This window comes from Opisthocomus hoazin, chromosome 9 (genome assembly GCF_030867145.1).
Source record: "Opisthocomus hoazin isolate bOpiHoa1 chromosome 9, bOpiHoa1.hap1, whole genome shotgun sequence".
NCBI lineage: Eukaryota > Metazoa > Chordata > Aves > Opisthocomiformes > Opisthocomidae > Opisthocomus > Opisthocomus hoazin.
In genome coordinates this window covers 8,157,235-8,178,936 of record NC_134422.1, presented here as the reverse complement: position 1 = coordinate 8,178,936, position 21,702 = coordinate 8,157,235, and the positions used below count along the sequence as shown (strand labels likewise).

The 21,702-nt window shown below is 37.3% G+C and overlaps 1 protein-coding gene across 2 annotated transcripts in view; it reads left to right on the top strand.

Moving 5' to 3' along the window:
• The window catches only part of ACMSD (aminocarboxymuconate semialdehyde decarboxylase), a 48,754-nt gene extending 27,484 nt beyond the window's left edge, over window positions 1–21,270 (top strand). For both annotated transcript variants that reach the window (XM_075429737.1, XM_009938722.2), the window contains exons 3-10: window positions 3,734–3,830; window positions 6,655–6,704; window positions 8,018–8,254; window positions 10,449–10,542; window positions 13,193–13,288; window positions 13,787–13,959; window positions 20,180–20,278; window positions 20,502–21,270. In XM_075429737.1, the coding sequence (XP_075285852.1) occupies window positions 3,746–3,830; window positions 6,655–6,704; window positions 8,018–8,254; window positions 10,449–10,542; window positions 13,193–13,288; window positions 13,787–13,959; window positions 20,180–20,278; window positions 20,502–20,564 (897 nt within the window). In that variant the 5' untranslated portion in view covers window positions 3,734–3,745 and the 3' untranslated portion in view covers window positions 20,565–21,270. The remainder of the gene's footprint in view (window positions 1–3,733; window positions 3,831–6,654; window positions 6,705–8,017; window positions 8,255–10,448; window positions 10,543–13,192; window positions 13,289–13,786; window positions 13,960–20,179; window positions 20,279–20,501) is intronic.
• Window positions 21,271–21,702: the final 432 nt, after the last annotated feature.

Here is a 21,702-nt window from a genome sequence, read left to right as displayed (position 1 = left end):
GAAGATTGGCTATGTCTTTGACACAGATTTCTCTAGAGGCCTATCTTCTGTGAAGTACTATCACTCGAAGTCCTAATATAGCTCAGTAGATCTTTTTGCTTGAGAGGTGAAACTCACATTCTCTTGTATGAACCGGTATCCATTTTTCCATTTGTTAAGTGATGGAAAGGTTTAGTACTTTGCATTTTCAGGGCGACAGTGCCTCTCCCTGTCTGTGTCACCTTATAAAAAAAAAACCACCCAATCTTCATTGTTTTGGGTTTTTTTTTGGTGACTTGGCTAATTCATTTATTCTCTGTAGAGATTCAACTTTTATTGTCTTTAGAGAAGCAAGGTTTGCATCTTCCAGGTAACCAAGGTATTTCAATACATAATGCCTGTTAATTTCTGTGGAACTAGACATTCCCTCATCTCCTTGTCACTTTGCAAAATCATACTTCTTTGTGATAGTATATATACACCTATATTAACTGAAAAAAGCTCATAAAATGGACACAACACTGTGTTTATTGCAACCTAATATACACACTTTTGGCATTCTATAACATGCAAGGCTATGCTGTCAAATGCCTAACAATCATTTATGAAAAAGGACCACAGAATATGAAGGTTGGGATCGAGAATAAGGAGCAAACAACCATTCTGCTGAAATTTCAGATCTGAGTCTAAGCAAGCATAGGAGGAAAGAACCTGCTGAACCAAAGTATGGATGGCACAGCTTCTGAGATACATGGCGGGTGCAGGAAGGGCGAATTGCTGGAGACATTTTTAGCAGCTTAGCTGTTTGTTACAGGTCTGATGCTAAAATTTCTGGCTAAAAATAGTTTGTAAAGGAACTTTGTGGCAAGTCAATAACAGCCTTATACACTCTGCAGAGAATTCTGTCTAGCCTACTTCTGTCTGAAAATGTTGCATGAAAAAAGTGCATGGCAAAATAAAATCCTGTTCAGATATGTGGAGCTGGGGAAGTTAACTCTTAATATTAAAAAAAAGTAAAAGCTTCTCATATCATTCCATGAAGAAGCATCAGGGTCAAACTGAAAGAAAATAATTACATGCATTTTTTAAGAAGTGCATTTTGGGATGTGACTGAGTAGTTTAGTGATGGGATAATTTTAAATGTAGCTTGCTGAACCAAATCAGCCTGCTGGACTGAAATCTTTCTTTCTTAATTTCCACATAAATTAATTAAAGCCTTAAATATCATATAATGTTTAGAATAGAATAGAATAGAATAGAATAGAAAATTCTTCAACTGTGCCCTTAGAAAATTGTGTTAACATCGCAAATAAAAATCTCAGGTCTTTCGTGAGATATTCAGCACTGCATCCATTGCTGTGGAACCTGAAAATTTTTTTCCTGATCCGTGTTTCATTCTCACAACTGAAAAAAACTGAGAATTGTTTCCCAGCTGAAGTGTCTGAGTAATTTCTCATTTTAAATATATCAGGTGCAGATTAGTGCAGTGTCTAGAGGCTATAGCAGTATGACTCATTTTTCAGTCACAGTATTGCTAGACCAGATCTTTCCATCCTTACATACATAAGCATGAATCTATTCAGATGATGATGTTTTGCTTTCCTGCATAATCAAGTTTGTTGTTGCCAACAATACAATGCTGTGAGCTTAGCCTTGATCTGTAACGTGTTCACAAAGAATCAGTTAATGCTACTGAAAATCGCAAACCGTTCAGCTAATTCTTCAATGAGGAGAGCACATGGCTTATTGGAAACCTCCCCTGTTAGTGCAAACCCTGTTGCAGCATCCAGAGGACAACTATTGATCTCAGCCTTTAGGTATGAGCACTGCCAAAGTTGCTAGTAAAATTACAATCTGTCTAATACGTTTTTCAGTATTAGGAGAAGAAAATATATATGAGCAGGTCAGCTGCTATGCCTTAGCTATGTCTGAGGAAAGAATTAAGTCTCCTGTGTTCACAGAAATACAGTAATCCAGTAAAGTCCACACAATCTATTCGTATGCAATGCAATGCTCAGTCCTATTCTGTCTTTTTCTCTACTCACACCCCGAATATTTTTCTGTTTATTAGGCAATCTGCAGCAATGCGCTGATCTTTTTCTAATGTATTGGAGTGTATGGCTAGAGGAAACCTTTCTGTCAGTTTGGAAAATCAATTTTACAAGAACCTGAAGTATTTTACCAGAGGATCAGGACTATGTAGTTGTTATTACTGACTGTAATATTTCAAATAATTTTCACAACCTGTGATACAGCTAACATGTAACTTGACAGTTTGCCAAGGCAGCACAGTTAGATTTGCTGAAGAGAGCTTTAAAATATTCATTAGGGCAGTATATTTGTGAATGATATATGCAGTTAATAACAAATTCAAGGTTAAGAGTCTGAATTCTCAGAGGGAGAGAGCAGAAACCCACCTCTGCGAGAAGTAGTCAAATATTATTAGTTATTTCTGTTTTAGCATACTAATAGGGAACATTCTGGTTTAACAGGTTTTTAATTTAGAAAAATAGACCGGATCCTAAATAAACCGATTTTCTGTAAAATTGCGGCCTTTGGAGAGAGAGAAATCCCTTTCCAGAAGAGTCAGAAGACTGCCCTGTGCTTAGCTTCTGTTTACTGTGAATGTAAAGGAATAGCTGCTGTGTTTTCTCATGTGGTTTTCAATTTTCAGCTGCAGATGCAATGTGTTCTGTGTCCAGTACATCTGCTGCATGACTGCCCTTACCCATCCCAAATACACCGGGTCATGTGGACCATCTGACTTTCATCCATTTCCCATTTACCGCTATAGTAGCTTCAAGCAACTAAGAACTACTCAGGCCTTGCAAGTATTGGTGAATTGTATCTCCTCAATTTGTGCAAGTGTAGGCCAACAGAAAGACTGTTTTGTCTGTCTTTACACGTCCGCAGAAGCATGTGGATACCTACAACTGTGACAGACAATTTACTTTGCTTAATGTGATGACACTGTGCCTACTCAACCTCTTTGGACAACTGACAAATCAACCAAAAATTAAGTTTAAAAAGGAAGTTTCCATGTTCGTAGTTAAAGGAACAGTATTAAATTTCATGACCTTGATAGTGTTTTGAACTTCGTAAGTTTGGAAATTGGAGGCATATGGAGAAGGTATTACTCTAATTCAGGTAATGGTTCTGTACCACGTTTAGGTTTTGGTTTTTGGGTGGTTTTTTTTTCCCAAATACAAATTCTTCAATAATTCTTTTTTTGCCAAGGAAAAAATTTAATCTGAAGACAATATCGTAGGTCTCCTTTTGTCTCAGTATCACTGGTGATATGAAACAACTGGACTGAAATTAACAGAGTAGCACAATTATTTCTGTAGTTACTGGAATCATCATGATGCTATTGACTTTAAAAGAACACACACATACCCAAGGGAAAAAAATAGGACAGATTTAATTAGAGCATTGTTTTGAGGTCAAAATTTGGTTTGAGGGTACACTTGGATTAAGGTACCTGCTGTCTTTTCCAAACAAATGTAGAGTGATATACATTGCAAAAGAAAGGGGATTTTTTTTATTATGAAGAATTAAATCTGAACTATAAATTGCTGTTTTATTAATGACTATTTTTTAAATAGTCTTTGGTTAAAAATACCTACAGAATAAAAATAAAAGAACAAAATTCTGTTACTGAATTTCTGTAAGGAAGCACAATATACTCAGGCGACTATGAATTAGTATGTACTACTTTGTCACATTTATAATATATGAAAATGTCATTTCACAGGGACAGGCAAAGATGATGAAGGATGGAAAGGTTTTTAGAGTTATTCAGGAGAACTGCTGGGATCCAGAAGTACGGATTAAGGAGATGGACCTATCAGGTACCTCCATAAAGGAACTGAAATCATTGTCTCTCATTTAGAATAACAGCAACTTCTCTGTTAGTGCATCTGAAAGTGCTCAATAGTAATATAAATATTAAAAGGTTTAGCATACGGATTCATTAGTTTAAATCTGTTGAAAGTCAGTGAAAATTCATATGCTTTATATTCATAGTCAAATGGGACATATTCCTGTAACTTTCCTCATTTTCAGTAGCAATTTATTCCCCACATGGGCTCACTGATTCTGGTGGGATTGTTAATATAGTAAGGAACTAGCTGATATAAGTAAGGATGACTGACTGTGGACTTGAACAGGCAACAAACCTTCCAGGTATAAAAGTGGTTTACATTAAAGAGGAAGTCCTTTCATTTTTGTTCCAAATATTAAAAAGATTGCATTTACTCATAGGATTTTTTGTATGTTTGTTCCCTTTTCTAATGTTTTTTTCTGTTTAGATATTGCAACTTCATTCTGTATTTTTCCTAGAGGACTCTGAGCCTAGAGAACTGGCAGCCTCTCTGAAATATGTTGCCTTGGCTGTAATCATTCCCTGAGTTAGCTCAGGGATTTTGGGGATTACTATGTCATTCAACCACAGTGTGGATCATAAATAGCCTTTGGGCATCTTTCCCTTTCAGATATTTTCCCCAACACTAATGACAAGTTTCTACAAAACAATTCTGCCCCATGTATTTGCTGTAGACAAAGGGAAAAGAGGGGCATTTTTTTCAAATTTCTGCAACAACTCTCCAGAAAAGAAAATGTATCATAAAGCCAACACCACAATATTCCTCCACAAACTGAACAGAGCTCACTTGGTTTAAAAAAAAAAAAACAAACCACACTAAAACTGTGGGTTACAGCACCATCTGGTGACTTGTGCCATAGAAATGTCCCCTTTTATTACAGCACTCCAGAGATACAGGCATCAGTCTATCAAGTGTAAAAAAAAAAACAACTCTTAGTGTTTCTCATTCTTACTCTTCTTCTAATGATAAAGACTGTGGGCTGCATTTACTCTTTTTTGGTAGTTACTTAGTTCAAAGACCCTTTGCTGTAACACAGGCTGAGGTAGATTATACCCCAAAATTGAACCTCCAAACGGGACATAATTTTGGAACAAAGATGCGGTGAGTCTCCCAGCTGAAGAAAATTAGTATCAGTCACTGTAAGGTGTTATTAACTCAGAGAGATAACTTACTGCTTGGTTGCTAAAAGGCTTTGTTTGTTAAATCCCCAAGAAATCTTGCCAATAATAAGAAATGGTAGCCAATGTACCAAAGACAATAAATTAGTTCTCATAATCATATGTCCTCGGTCTATTTGGTATACAAACATGTGTCTTGATCCACTCAATAAAACAAACTATCAAGCTAATTCAATAAAACAAGCTGTAAAAGTAATTAACATCACAGTTCTGTGACACAAATCATCAAAATTTTGTTGGAGAAAATATTTCAATTAATCCTAACTGCCTTTTCTTATTATTTTCTCCTTTGTAAAATCCTCTGAAGAGTATATAGAGGGTTTTTTGTGCTGATACTTCTTCTTCCTAAAGCTAGTGTCTAGGAATGTTCAGCTTGGAAATTTACCTTTAAAGTTTATGTTAAATTTGCTCCCAAGTGTTAAAATGGATTGAAACCAGATAAAATACTTATTGTGGAAAACATGGTGAATGTTCTCAAACGTACTAATCAAGTGTCCAGCAGCATATCGGTGGATAATACATCTTCAGCAGTACTTTGGGATATATGTAATTTTGTAGACCTAATCCTTAACCTCAAACCATTGCTGCTGTACATGATACTAACGAGATCTTGTAAGAGAGATGCCTGAATCAGCTTCCCCTCTTGTCTGCTACTTAAAATACTGAGAAGGAGGATAAACCATTTTGTTAAACATTCTAGTGCTTTGGCAAGGTCATTGTCTTAGAAGAAATTCTCTTAGGGCTTTTTCTGCCACCTTTTGCATTAGGAGTTTTATTATTAAAAATCAAGTTAAATTTTTAAAGCATGACAAAATGTATGCATAAATATTACGATCAGACCTAAAATTAAAAAAAAAAATACAGTTTTGCATGCAATTTATTTAGTGAAGTCCTAATTTTGTTTATTGTTTCTTCTGTTGTCAATCTGCTAGGTTTGTTGTGTTCATTCCTGTAACCAGTCATACACAAACTTATGGTGCAGAGTTGTGTTTGAACAGAAACCAAACAACACAGACTTAATCCTCTTTATTGCTAACATCAAAGTTATTTCTAAAAACAGACAAATTTTCCTATACTTACAACCTCAGTAGTCCAGACACAGGATGAATGAAGCCTAACACATTGTTTAACAACCACTGTTAGCACAACTTTGTTTATCTTTGAGCTAATTTACATATTTATTAAATATATATTATAAACATGACCCCAAAGTAAAATTACGGTACTGTATTCTGTTGATTTAATGTCACATTCTTTGAGTGAATGTAACTCAATGTCAGTAACATTAAATTGCTATTTTAATTAATTGTACACTTGCATACCAAATACGTCTAAAATAAAAATACTTAGTTTCACAAAAAATTCTGGTATGATAGTGTTATTTTTCTTTCTACTTTGCAAAAATGTTCCAATCCTAATAAACTGATACACTACAAGATTTATTACCATGATCCTCAATTAGCAAAAAAAAAGATTCTAGCCATGTCACTGTTAAATCAGTTTTTCTTACCATTAAACCTTCTACCTTCTACCTTGCAAACCAAAGTGCTTTCTTATTTTTAACATTTTATCAAAAAAAAAGGAAACATTAATAACTGCTTTTTCTTATTCAGGAGTCACAGTCCAAGTCCTTTCCACAGTCCCTGTAATGTTCAGCTACTGGGTAAGTTCCTACTAGCATATTTTGTAATTTATATGTTACAGAATTTTTAAAAAATAAATGCATTCTCCTGTAAATTAGGTGATTGAAGTAGTCACTGGACCACTGAAGTAAGTGGAGAATGGTTCTGCTGTGAAAAACAAAAGACAAAAAAATAGTCCAAGTATCAGAAGAGTCCACAGGGTGTCCTGGCAAAGCTCCACTCTGGAGCACACCCAGTAAGAAAGAATGAGACAGCAGCAGAATTTCTGCTGAGGACCTCATGGGTCTAGAAACAGGGAGAGAGAATTTACACAGCATTAATCCATGGTTAACAGGTAGACATACATGTACAGATTCCATGAAATCTAGACATCAATCAGTATTTTTTCATGAAAAAAGGGAGTAAAAGATGTATTTGTGGTCTTGTCCCACCACTTCTTTTAAATGTGGCATGGGACTAATTGATCTAGAATGCTTTGAATCTTAAAATTCATTGGAAAATTTAAATCGGTATGTTCCCCTGCATGGTGATCTTTAATGCATCAAAGAATTAAAAACAGTCTGGGAAGATAAATCATAGAAAAATTATGTTCCAAATACATTCGCAATTTGACTATTTAGCTATGTGTACAAGTCGAGTTGTTACATGTAAACAGATTTGCTACATTAAAAATCATTGTGTTAAGCCCATACATAAGTAGTACCATGGATCTTCAGAATTTCTTGTTGGGTGTCATATGTTTAAAACTTTATACTGGTATTTATGGGACTATTTTCCATTAAATATGTGTTAGGGGGAAAACAGGAAACTAATTGTGTGGATATTGCAGTTCCCTTCTGAATGTTACCTCCTCCTAAATGTTAGAGAGGTTTGCTCAAATTTTCTCTGTAGAATTTTCGTGCTCCAGCATCTCACATTTCTTATTTTTATCTTTTCAGCTCCAATTATAGGAGAGGAAATATTCATTGCTATGTTTAAAAATTACATGCTGAGTTTTTTGCATTGGGATAAACAAAAACAGAGGACTGGTTTACACAAAAGGCCAGATACTTAAATGCATCAGCAACCTGGGCTTTATTACACTCATCCTGAGCAGTAAAGGCAAGAGCAGTTGATAAAATATTCAAGACATGAAGCAGAGCTGCACTCAAAGGTTTTAAAGCGAGGCAGAATTTAGTCCTCCTGGTTTCCAGCAATTCAGAACTGTAAAGTAAATTTTAGGTTCAAAGCCTGCCTCTGAATTGTTTGCAGTGACATTTATCCAATATCTTCCAGAGGTGATAACATTTGAGAACTATATTTTAATGTACTATTCTGCTTAATATCTTACCAGGCCAAACCCCAGGATACTTTAGATCTAGCCCAGATATTAAATAATGACTTAGCTGCTACAGTAAAAAAGTACCCCAAGAGGTTTATCGGCTTGGGTACATTACCTTTGCAAGCTCCAGAACTGGCTGTGAAGGAAATGCGTCGCTGCGTGACAGAACTTGGATTCCCTGGAGTACAAATAGGATCTCATGTCAATGAATGGGACCTGAATGCACCAGAACTGTACGATATTTATGCTGTGAGTAAATGCTTCTTTCCTTATTTGGGGGAATTCTGTGATATGGAATTCTGTCTAAAGTTATCGTGGGACATATTCAGTCATCAACTAAATTTATAGATACATTAAAACAACTGAGCCTTCCAATCTGCTTAGTGATCAGAGAGATTCAGCTTTAATTATTTATGATAATTTATTATAGGATATAATGACAATAATACAGTATAAAACATTCTGAAACATACTTTATAATAATGAATAACAAAATCTTTTTGTGATATGAGTTCTCACTGTAGAGTTGCCTTCTTGGTTTGTGAGGGTAAGTGCAGTATCAAATAAAGCATTTCTGCACTGTTTGCTTTTATGTTCAAGTTACTGTATCCAATCCTGTTGAGATAATTGATCAAACTCCCTGAGATTTTCAGAGATACCTATAGAGCCAAAGCACCATACAGAATTATGTAAATGGGACCAAAAATTTCAAACTGAATGTATCGATTACAAAATTAATTTGTAGATTGCATTTCTTAAATAGCCTGAGGTCCAGATGAGGACGGTCATTTGTCTAAATTATGGGGTTTAATCATTATACGTCTGTATCTGTTTCACAGGTTATTGTAGTTCTCAGCTCAAAATTGGTACATAGAGGTTATTTTTCAGAATGCCCGATTTATTCAAGATTCCTGTTAGTGCAGCATCTGGACTATTTGTTTTTATGGTCATGCACAGTCAGTTGTTAACTTCCACTCTTGGAGATGCACACATCCACAGAATCACAGCACGGCTGAGGTTGGAAGGGACCTCCAGGGGTCATCTGGCCCAACTCCCCTGCTCTAGCAGGCCCACCTAGAGCCAGATGGTCAGGACCACGTCTCCATGGTGGGAGACCCCACAGCCTCTCTGGGCAACCTGTGCCAGCGCTTAGTCACCAGTGTGACCAGCGCAGTCAAAAAAGTGTTTCCTGATGTTCAGAGTGAACCTCCTGTGTTGCAGTTTGTGCACATTGCCTCTCGTCCTGTAACAGGGCACCACAGAAAAGAGCCTGGCTCCATCTTCTTTACACCCTCCATTCAGGTATTTATATACATTGACGAGATCCTCCCTGAACTTTCTCTTCTCGAGCCTAAGCAGTCCCAGCTCTCTCAGTGTTTCCTTATAGGAGAGATGCTCCAGCCCATTCACCATCTTTGGACTCTCTCCAGTAGCTGCATTTCTCTCTTACAGTGGAATCCCTCTCTTGTACTGGGATCTCTCTCTTATACTGTACATTCTTCAGCTTATGTTTAACACATGTAGGAAGTAACCTCTATCACTTTCAGAAACATCCCTGAATAACAAAGATTGTGAAATTAAGCCACATTTGATAATGAACTTTATCAATCTACCAAGCCAGTTACTGAATTGCTATTTTTAATTTACAAATGTAGATGGCAGTTACTCCCTACAATCCAAGAGTTGCAGCTTTATTTATGCATGTATGGGTAAATAAACCCAAATTTTTCAAATGTGTGATAATCTCCTTAGCAACAAGAGGAGGTCCAGAAACACATCTGACAAAATGAAGCTATTAAATCCTGGTTAAGCATATGAATGACTCCGATGACTATATGCTTAAATTTAAGCACATAGTTAATTACTCAGTCAGAATCAGCATCATATATTGTTCTCCTGTTTTCCTTTCTAAAGATGTCAGTAGTTTTAGAAAAATTAATATGCTTGAGTGGAGATGGATTATTCATCAGAATACAGCTAGACTTCTAACTCTTAGAGTGGATTAGGAATAGTTTTAACTTTTTTTTAAGCCAGGCGGAGGGCCAAAGGGAACAAATGTAGTGCAACAGCAATGAAAATTCCTGAAGGCAGCTGGAACAATTCTGCAAAAATAATCCTAAAATGGTTCTATAAAACATAATAAGAGGTCATCCTCACATGTGTAATGAAATCAGAAGAATGCTAGTTTGAACTGAGTTTTATACTGCAGTATGGCTCACAAACACAGCTGGAAAAGCATTTTTGTACCACATTAATCTGAGGAGCACTTGGCTTAGTAAAAAGATATTATAATCAGTGTTTCCAATCCTGAGTGAGGACTTCAGGATATGGCCCAGAGGAATAAATATAACCAGTTCTGCAGGGAATCTTTAAAGCATGGCTAAGATCTAAAATGCATTTTTGTATGATTACTCCAGATTTAGCTTTCTTTTTTTTGCTGCAGGCTGCTGAACAATTAAATTGTTGTCTCTTTGTGCATCCCTGGGACATGCAGATAGATGGAAGGATGTCCAAATACTGGTTTCCCTGGCTAATAGGTGAGTGTATATTTACTTCACTTAATCTACGTTTATGAACTGTCACTGGATTATGCCCAGAAGGTTGTTGCAAAGGTGCTAGTACAGAGAAAAATGACATGATTTTCCTGTCAATCTTTTTTTCTTAAACCAAGTACTACAGTTAAATCTGTTGTGTAAATTCAGCAGTCATTTGTTTTCAAGCTTGTTTAGTTTGTCTAACTTTTAAATACCTAGAATTCAAATAATTCACATTAATCAGACTAGCAACAGAATCTAGTATTCTCTTTTGTCCTAAATACAAAAGAGCAGATGACTCGTGAATTGTCGCTGAAATGAGCTCCTCATAAATAACATAAATGAAGGAGTAGGCAAAACCAAACATTACTTCCTAGAATTTCTTGGATTATTTCCTAGAAATAGGTTGATCAGATCAGAGGGGAAATAAACCTAAATTCACATCAACTATAGCTGAAACAACATGTACTTTGAAAGCTTCCCATACATGTAGGGAACTACCTTGTTTCTGTTTTTTTCCCCATCTGCTAGGTAAACCAGAACAACGTTGAGTAACAAGAGGTAGGTTATGCTGCTCCTTCGAAATGTTCAGCCCTGATTCCACCCTCACTTCTTCTGTTTTGCACTGTTTTGTTTCGCGTGGTTTTGCACTGCCTCCAACAGAGGTGTTGTGAGAAATATACACAATATACACATAATCTATGTTCTGCAATAGACACTGGAAAAATCTAGTGTCATAATCACCAGTGCATTATTTTAAAACAGTGTCAATTAGTCTTAACCAAAACAGGCTCAACAACACAGATTTTAAAAGAGACTAAAATTACTGTATTCACTTAACAAAGTATAATTAAAAGATTTTCCTACTAAGCTTATTAAGGCTTTGCATCTGTTGCGAATGAGTGGTTATGTTGTTTAAATGATCACTCAAAGGTTTTGCAAGAAAAGATTTTACTGAAAATTTAGAAAATGTGATCTTAAAAAGTTCATTGGCAAAGATCACTCTATTACTTATCAAATTGATGGAATACAAAATCGAAGGAGGTTTTGAGTGGAAGATGATTTCTACAGAGTGGAAGAAAAATGTAAGAGGTGAGACCCTCCTGTTGAGCCACCAGGTTCGGACTGGACCCCCTTGCTTTCTGAACTCCTCAGAGAGGAGCCTAGGTGCAGCTGGATCCAGAACCGGCCTTGGACCACATCAGTTTATGTCTAAGGAATCCGTTTAGCAGCAATTCAGGGTGTGCTCACTGTTTAAAGAGAGAGAGAATCACAGGGATTTAGCAGCTATTAATCACTGGTTAACTTTGCATTTACAGAGTGATTAGAAAGAATTTGCTATTCCAATCGCAGTAATAGAATATTATGCTTTGAATTGATTCTGTTACACACATTCACACAAAAATTCCCCTCGAGTTCAGTGAAATACTCACTTCAAATCCAATCATTTCTCAACCAGCGAAGGCTGAGTCTCAAGGAGATCAGCCCAGCTAGTTCGCGAGTTACTCTGGGAGGCGTCCCACCCGGAGGGGGTTACTGGGCGCAGCCCGCTGCAGACCAGAGGAGCTCAACGGGCCTGCCTTGGCACTGCTGTTTATAGGGTCTCAAGATGATTGACTTTAGGCATCACTGATTTTCCATCCTGGTCACAATCCACATGATGCAAACAGCAATTATACAATTCCAGTACCACCCAGAATGTACAGTTCTGACATTTACCAGGTGGGTGCGGCTCCAGGCATCAGGAGATTCAGGTGCGGTCAGGGAGCGCCCGATCAGCCCAGCTCACTGCTCTTGTACAGAGACAAAGTGCCAAGTTGTCCCGATTCAATGCACACCAGCCAGGTATTCCTGCCATGCAAGCAAGAATACAGTGTTGAGTGGTTTTGGGATTGCCAGGTGTGAGGGGGGAGCTGCACCACCACAGCATCCACGTGTATGGTAAAACATTAATGAAAAATCACCTTCTGAGCTGGATCAGTATTGTTTCCCCCAGAGATGAAGGGATTAACTCCATTCCTAATTTCTGAGCTGGAGGTCTGAAGTTAGGTGCCTAAATGGCATGATCTTCTAAATATGTTAGGTGTGCCCAGAAACTGAGGCCTGATAGAGGAACCTAATTGCTGTTACGTTCCTAACACTGGGCATCCGAGTTACCCAGTGGCAAAGAGAGAGGTAGGTTATTTTTAAACTGTAAGAACTGGCACCACGTCATAACTAAACCCAAATGCTGTGTTGGAATACCCCCCAACATATCACTTTCAACACCCAGAAACCCAGAAGCACAGGTGAGAAGAGAACCTGGTGTATTCCAGGCTTGTGTTTGAACTAGGATAACTGGGGAATCAAGCCTGTGCTGTGCAGTTCAGGACATACACACACAACTTGCCTGTCAGCTGACCTAGTGGTATAGGATAAAAACTCGCCTTAGAATTCAGAAGATCTTAGCTTCCAGTCCTGTGTCCTCATTTCAGTTAATTAATATTCAACTCCGTGTTCCTCTAATAATGTGTAACCTTTGGAAGCTGCTCTGTAAACTGTTATTTTTTCAGTAGGCGCAAGGCTAATTCAAGAAAATGAAGATAATATTTAAAAGTCAAATAGGAAAATAAAAAATAAAACTCTCATACAATAAATTTTTTTACGTTCTTAGGCATGCCAGCAGAAACAACCATAGCCATTTGCTCCATGATTATGGGAGGAATTTTTGAAAAATTTCCTAAGCTGAAAGTTTGCTTTGCACATGGAGGTAAGTAATATACCACGGGAAACGCCTGTTCTTTAGTTGAGCGTGGTACAACTGTATTTTCCGGTATGCCAGCTAACAGGGTTACCACTTTAAGCCTTCAGCCAGCTGAGTACTATTACCTAAAAGAGGGTATCTGCCAGACAGGCTGCTCATATGAATACTCTCTAGCCTTTAATGGAAACAAGGAGGAAGGGGAGACAGGAGATGGTTTAAGGAAAGGGACAAGGTGGAAGAAGCAGCAGCAGCAGCAGGAGGAGGAGGAGGAAGAAGAAGAAGAACAACAACAACAACAACAACAACAAGAATTTGGGCGTTACTGTAGTGATGAAATGGGGAAAAACAGAAAAGCTAATGAAAGGGAAAGAATGAAAAATTGCTGTTGCACAGCACTTTCCTTCTAAATAGCTGATAGTAAAACTTATGGATCTCTGTTGATAATGTGGCTTTTTTGTGTCCTGCATAATTTCATCTTCTGTTACTAAAAATTTCTTCTTGCAGGTGGAGCTTTTCCATACACAGTGGGGCGAATCTCCCATGGATTCAACATGCGCCCTGACTTGTGTGCAGTGGATAATAAGGTGGATCCAAGAAAATACCTTGGTTCATTTTACACGGACTCTCTTGTCCATGATCGTGGTGCACTGAGGCTGCTAACAAGTGTAATAGGAGAGGTGAGTTTTCATGCTTCCAGAAGCAGGTGAGTCATTATTTATTTCTCTATGAAACTGCAAATGGAGAAGAGAAGAAAGCAGGCAGAAGACAGCATATTCACTCAAGTAAAATAAGAACCTAATCTATTATAAACTGACGTGCTTCTGCCATGTTGATAATGTTTCATAACTATATGCAGTTATTGAAATGATGATTTGAATCCAGGAAATCATGGACTGTGAACCTTAGTTCAGTGAGGCTATTTCCCTGTGTAAGGTTGTTTAGGATGCGACTGCAAACAAAGACTGCTTCATTTGGAGCCTTGTTTTCAAATGGCTTAATTTTCAAATTCAAGTGTATACTCAAAGAAATCAAACTGTATTTCCACTTCGGAAGTTACAGGCTGAAAAATGTCAATAATAAAGAAAGCTTTTGTGAGGATCCTGGAAAGCATGTTAAACATCATGGGTTTGCAAAAATATTTTAATTGTTAAAGAAATCTTTGTAGTTTAGCAACCTGTTTAAATCGGGTACAGAAAAATCCAAAACCAGTCAAATAATTCCTTCTCATTAGTAAATGCTCAGGAGGGGGTTGAAGATGGCAACACACATGCCAGCTTCTGATGGATCACTACAAATCAACACGAGACCTGTATTTGTGTCCTGATCTCAGGCACTCATGGAATTTCTGTAGCTAGCAGACAGATACCTACCAGACATGAAAAACAGAAACACAAGCTCTGGCATTTAATTTCTTGTCTCAGCAACTGTATTCCTGTCTCCTGTACATCAGTTTCTAGGCTCGCATAGCACTGCCTCACGTACGGGGCTGTTGTTGTCATCAGGGCCTCTTGTATGACCGAAGTTCGCAAACACAGCTAAGCTGAATGTTTTCTTTCTCTCTATGGAAAAGATACTGCTGATTTCCCGTTTTCATCTCTAAGAGTCTGAACAGATTACTGCAATAAATCTGGACTGGAACTGGTACAGAAGTGACTTGCCTAGGCCAGCCAAAAATGATAACGCAGAACTATAGCTTTCTGTATCGTGGTACTCCAAGCCCAGGTCTCAACCCTTTGAAACCCACGAATTTTCAGTCTATGCTGCACAGGAAATGTGTAGCTTTGAGACTGGCCTTCTGCTTGCAGCTCTCCTACAGTACTTGTGCCTTTTAGGAAAGCTTTGCATTTGAAGACATATGAAAAAATCAACAATGTGACAGCACAACCACAGCTTGAAACAATACCATAGAAAGTTTTTGTGAAGTGCATATGTGTGTACACATACAACAACACTACAGCTCTAAGGAGAGGAGAGAGAATACCTCTTTCTTAAATCCACTATGAACCAAAAATAGATTTACGGCAGGAGCCCCATAAAATGTGCAAAGAAACTGCCCTGCAGCCTAGTTCCGTTAGAAACAGGTAAGATAAAACCCAGGTCAGTTTGCTTGCCAAAAGATCTGCTTATAAGCTGTTAGTATGGGAAAGTTCTTATAACATCAGTGGGTATTAACTTGTGTGGCATTTGCTAAGTTCTTTCTGTACATATAGACATGTTATAGCATTTTTTTTTTTTGGCAGTGCTAGTCCTAGTGAGCGCTGATGGAGAGATCTCTGTGTCAGGGATGAAGTTTTCAGCACCAGGCGGGTTACTAATAAAATGCTAGGCCTCCAGCCCAATACTGATTTCTTTCAACTTCTGTTACAACATCTAAATAGTAAATATATATGATTACCAGCCCAGGACTTTTTACTATGCATTACCTTTTGAATCGAGCTGTAGCTTACATTAATCACGTGGCTTTAACTAGTTTTTACAATAAAATTAAAAATTTTACCGGATGTGATGTGCATTTCCATTTTACAAGATGCCCAAGGGCTCACTGAGTAACAGTTCAGTACTTGGTTAAGTTACCTCCTTTTCTGAGAAGTCTCCCCAAATCTAGACCGTGTTTATCCTAAGTATATTCTTGTTTTCCATGCAGTTATAGTACAGAGGGATGAGTTTAGCTCTCGAATTTGAAATTGCCATGTTTAGGTAGTCAGATTCCTTTTCGTATTGCCAAGGAGACAAGATGCTTGCTTCTTTTTTTCCAATTATAAATGTTGGGACACATGTTTCACCATTGTTAGAAAGACCTTGGTAAATTAGAAGATGTGTGAGTCAGTACGGCCAAGACCCACAGATTCTTTTTCAGGTCTGATTCTGTCAAGCTGAACTGTAGATGTCAAGAGCAAAGCAGGAGGGAAAGTACAACAGGATGCTCAATCCATTGCTGACGAACTTAACTTTTTTCCTCTTTTAACTGGTATAGACTGCAAGTCTCAGAGCAGTTCTGCTTTAGAGTAACAAGTTAGCTTCGCATCTCAAGGCTGCTCTAAGCTACGGCTGGTGTGGGAAAGCTGCTGTCTTTGCACCACACTTAAACTGTAGCTTCTCTATCTTCCTTCCTAAGAAGCGACACATAGACTCTGGCCCTTAATCATGATTAGTCTTTGCAACTGAAATTTAGTGGTTTGAGGAGAGAGGTTATGGATTGTAATTCAATAATCTAAAAGTCACTCGGCAATAGCCTCTCTGATGTCTTTGCTTCTTTTGTCATCAGACTTCTGAAACTAAGTTTCTTAATGCAGTAAAATTGACCAGTATACTACATGGGATGTCGGTGTCTGCTTTAATTCTCCTCTGAGTATTTTGAGCTCAAGCAATGTGACATCAGGTGGAACCCCAGTGCTGAAAACTCATGACTCAGATCCCAAAAGCTTAAATGCTTTTAATACTCAAGAGAACTTGGAAAAAAAAAGTACCTTTTCTTTCTCTTTTTCATAGCCTAAGGTATGTTCTTGAAAAAAAACATTCACATCACATTTTGACACTTTATAACCATGGAGATTAAAAAGTTCCTGCTTTTTCCAGTGAAAATTGGTATTCTCACGTAATACCATTCCATGAGTTAAATGCTTAAAAAAAGCCAAATAGCTCAGTGTTTTCACTGCAGTTGTGTGCTGGCAGAGTAACACCTATAAGATGAATAAACGCTGGACTAAAACCAATGTGATTGGGTCTTGAGGATGACACTGTAACTTTATGAGCTGCAGGTTTGAAATAGGACAGGTCTCTAGAGTATAGCCAAGAGCTCTGCAGGAAGGGCATCGGCGTGAGTAAAAATGTGCTTAGGCATGGCTTCAGGTGCTTAGGGAACAGCCATTACCTGGCGTCAGAATGTGATGCGTGGGCTTTGAGTTTATGAATATTAAAATGGCGTGGCAGCTGTGATGAGTCATGTACATTCAACTTCATCCCTTCTTAGTTTTGGGTGCAGGTTAATTGGAGCCTACCCCAGTTAAAGGAAGCAGAAATACACATTTCCAAGGAAAAATTTTGTAAGACTGCAAAATTGCTGCAGTACTTCACTCCCCTCATGATGAGGTAGCAGGAAGTGAATATAAATAAACACAAAATCCCTAATGATGCTGGCTATAAAAAGTGAAGAACTGGGTTGACAGGGGATTAAATGATTCAGTTCATCTCTGCAAAAACTTCCCCATGGTGATACCTCAGGAGCCATCCCCCAAAGGTAAAACATTCTCTGGCCAGAAGTTGGAGCTGAACTGGCTATAGCAATCTGGCCTTTTTGAGGTGTGTCCTGATATTGGGAAAGAAGGTGAGATTCAAGGCAAATACAATTTTTACTAATGTAAGAGGACGAACTTGTGCTTCATGCTGTTTGAGATTCATTTTGATTCAGGTCCCTATTACTGTGAACAAAGTTCTGTAGAGTAGCAGGGTCCGCTGAGGTTAATCGTTAGCCACATGCACCTTCCTAAAAGGAGAGATGCACTAATTAAGGTAGTGAACTATAATCCTTTAGGGAAAACTGACTTTGTTGATATACTTTGGAACAATATAATAATACATCTGTTATGCTAGGAGTATTATTTATCTGCAGAGACTTCACAGGACTTCTCTGAGACTGGTTGTTAATGACAGGTATTGCAATCCCTATTTTATAGATGGGTACAAAACTGAAATTCAAACAGTATAAATGAATTGCCTGATATCACTAGTACCAGAGCAATAACGCTGCTTCTAAATTTTTCTTATTAATTTACAGCTCTTAATTTTACTGCTAATGAACAGAACACACGATTAGATGTGAAACACTTTAGAGGAAAAGAAAAAATAGAATTGAAATAATATATATATATTATGCCAAGGAGGGTGTGGGATTTCTTTCCACTTTGATATATAAACAAGAATGTAAACCTTCCTGGCTTACTTAACCTTGACTAATTAACAGCTGGGCAAACACTGGGTTTCCTTCTCCTTTACTTAGAAATATATTTTCTCATATAAACCTAGTATGTTTATTGGTTCGGGGGTTTTTTATATGGTGTACATTTATTTTTCATATCTGACAAAAATGTCTTGGTATCAGATTGAATATTATAAACAAAATAATGTATTTACCTGCTTAGAAGCACACATATCTAAATATATTTTGTTTAATATACACTCAGAACTTGATTTAGTAGACAGAAAGTATAAATTCTCCCATTCTAACCTTACAGCAAGACATCTATAAAAAATTATAACACCACAATATAGGGCAGAACAATAGAATGTGTATCTTCTGTTTGGGTTTCATAGGTTTTGTATAGGTTCTTTCAGAGACTCTCGAGTGACATCTACTGGAGCTACAAAAATAACAAAAAAAAGCATTTGGCAAAAGAGAAAAACGAATCATTTCATAAAATAACTGAACTTATGTTTTCTTCATCCTATTTCAGTATTGATAACTGAGTTCAAATATTGTTATAACAAGTGCCCCAAAGTCACGAGCTTCATTTCAAATTCATGAGACATTTAAAAAGATACATTTAATGAAAACTGTGGTATTCAAATATTTGTGTCTCCAGGAAATGAAGCTTGAAGGAAAATAGACTTTCGATAAAATCAAGAGAGTTGGCAGTATGCACTCTCCCAGGCAGATAAAATGGGGAAATATCATTCCAGTGGGAAAATGAACCTATAACAATGTGGCCCTATTGAGGATCTGCCTATTTCTTTTCCTCTCTGAAAACAGGAATGATGCATACAGATTTTTATTGGATTTTCTTTTCACTGACCTGCTTTCAGAAACATATCATGTCACTCATATTCTCAGATACGTTTCAAATGCACAGCTAATATCCAATCCCAGTTAAAGACAATGACATTTTAAAAAAATTATAGACTTCCAAAACTATATGAAATTTTTTAAATGAGACTTTGGTTTTGTTATCTGAAGCTGAATGCTAGTTAAATTAAATTATTTTTTTTTATTTCGTGTTTGTAGTAATTCTGCATTGTACCATGCTTTAAGTAGTATCACATTGCAATTGTCACAGATTCAAAGTATCACACAAAAGATAACTTTGATTGCTTTGTATTTTTTATTACATGTTCTTCTCATATATATGTAATTTTAAGCTTGTGTGTGTCTGTCTGTGTGCGTAGCCAAGAATTTCTAATTCAGGAAGGCAAATCTAAGCAACTTTTCTAAGTTTGGTGGAGAATTTCCTGAGATTCTTAAAGAAATATGTCAAAAACTCTCATACTCATTTTGGACTGCACACAACAGTGCAGAGCATGTAATGAGCATGAAAAAGAACCAAAACCCAAGTCAAGAAACAGAAGGAAGAATTCTGTGTATCCTTTACTGGCCATTTAATTATGGCATCAGTTAACCAAGATTCATCAGTGCATCTTAGGCAAGCTACTTGCAGAAGCACTATGAGTAGTGTATGAGTAGAATAGATGCCTTTTTGTTACATATCAAACCAGCACCACAGTACAGAAAGTTAATCTGAGTAGGAAATTACCATTTGTGTTGTATTCACCTGAGCAATACACACTCATTGCCATGGGCCTGGGGTTTGCACTTTGAACTTCCTGTGTATCAGAATAAAAATACACTGAACTTTAGTTAGACACCGCAAAACCACTTAACAAAGAACCTGCACTTTTTTCAAACTTAAATTCACCTAATAAACCCTTGAGTCATTGTTTTCAAGCTTTGTTTTCTTTCTAATGAAAGTTGGAACCCAAAGATTATCTTCATATTCACTTTCGTAATTAATCAGTCCAATATAGACATGTAATTTCCTGTGGCTTATTATAAATTCCAGAAAGCACATGCAACTATATTGTTTAAAGTTACTGCAAAATGTACAACATGTGTTTTTTCATTACCAGGACAAAGTTATTTTGGGGACAGATTATCCCTTTCCACTTGGGGAACTGGAACCTGGAAAATTGATTGATTCAATGGAAGATTTTGACAATAAATTGAAGGTATGCTCTTTATATTTGGAGGGGGTCCTCCTCCTTTATAAGCCTCTGTTTTTAGACCTGAGATAAAACACTGAAAAATCAGTGTAGTACACTGATTTCTGCAAAGGCTCGAAGAGGTCCTTTAGTTTCTTTGCAGCAGTTCATTTTAAAGCACGAGTAAAAGCATTTGAATAAAATACAAGTTAAGCACACACAAACATATATATGTGTTTTGTTTTTACAGGATAAACTTAAGGCTGGAAATGCTCTGGAATTTTTGGGTCTTAGCAGAACACAATTTGAATAATTATGAAGATATTAAAGAGACTAAACTTCAGAAATAATGCTGAATCCTTAGGGACACTTCTATTTGCACGTGCAGTCATACAGATGAGAAATAAATTTGACAAGTACATTACAGTATGCGGTTATTTCCAAAACAAAAGCAAGGTTACTGGGAACGAGTATGCACAAGTATTTCTGTGCATTTCAGGATTTAGCTTGTCTTTAAACAATTCTGAAATCCCTGCTTTCATAAAAAAAGAAAGATTTCATCTTTTGCAGTTGGAGTAAGAATGTCTGAATGGTAAGCAATGTCGTGTTATTAGGACTTGATTCCCAGGAGGAAAGAGCTGAGAAAATTATGACTTGTATCCATTACACTTCAGTCTCTTCAGTCTGTTATGCCTAATAGACAAATTTAGAAGAATATTAAAACAGAATTTAAACAGAATTTTGCTGATGCCAAATAAAAGGCAACATTCGTCTTTATCCACGGACGGAAATTGCAGCATATCACCAAGCAAGGCACTGACACTTTATAAATGTTGTGGTGGGATGAAAAAGGTCTGTGTGGGGACTTGTGCTTTTCAGCTGCCGCCTACAGCACTAGCAATTTACTCATCAGAAACAATTTGAACAATGTGCTTGTAGGTGCAGAAATAATGAATTTGTGTGGGTAATACTTTGTGTGTCACTGCCACTGTCAAAATAAATACTAGTGTTTACCAACAGTATGGTTTAATGTTCTATTCCTTAAAAAATACTTCCTAAAAGTAAGGCTGGATACTTTAAATGCAGAAATGTTAATACTCTACCTAGTCTGAGTCCTGCTACAGGAGAGGAAAGATGGTTTACTTTATAGACCATTGATGGAAGTGGGGTTTCATGATTGTCCGGTGAGCACACAGGCATCGTCCTCCTGAGAGGATTTGATACTAGTCAGAAAAATGCTGGTGAGCACTCCACAGTCTCCATTCTTGTGGGATCACTTGCTGGCTACCTGTGGTGTCACCACTCTACGGTTTAGTCTTAGAAAACTCCAGCAAAAATAGTGTTAGACAGAATTTGGTTTTGTAGCTGTGTCCATAACTGTCCTTACGTCACAGACTGAACCTGAAGGATGTTGAACATCAGCACTGCCTGCTGACACCAGCCTCTGGTGG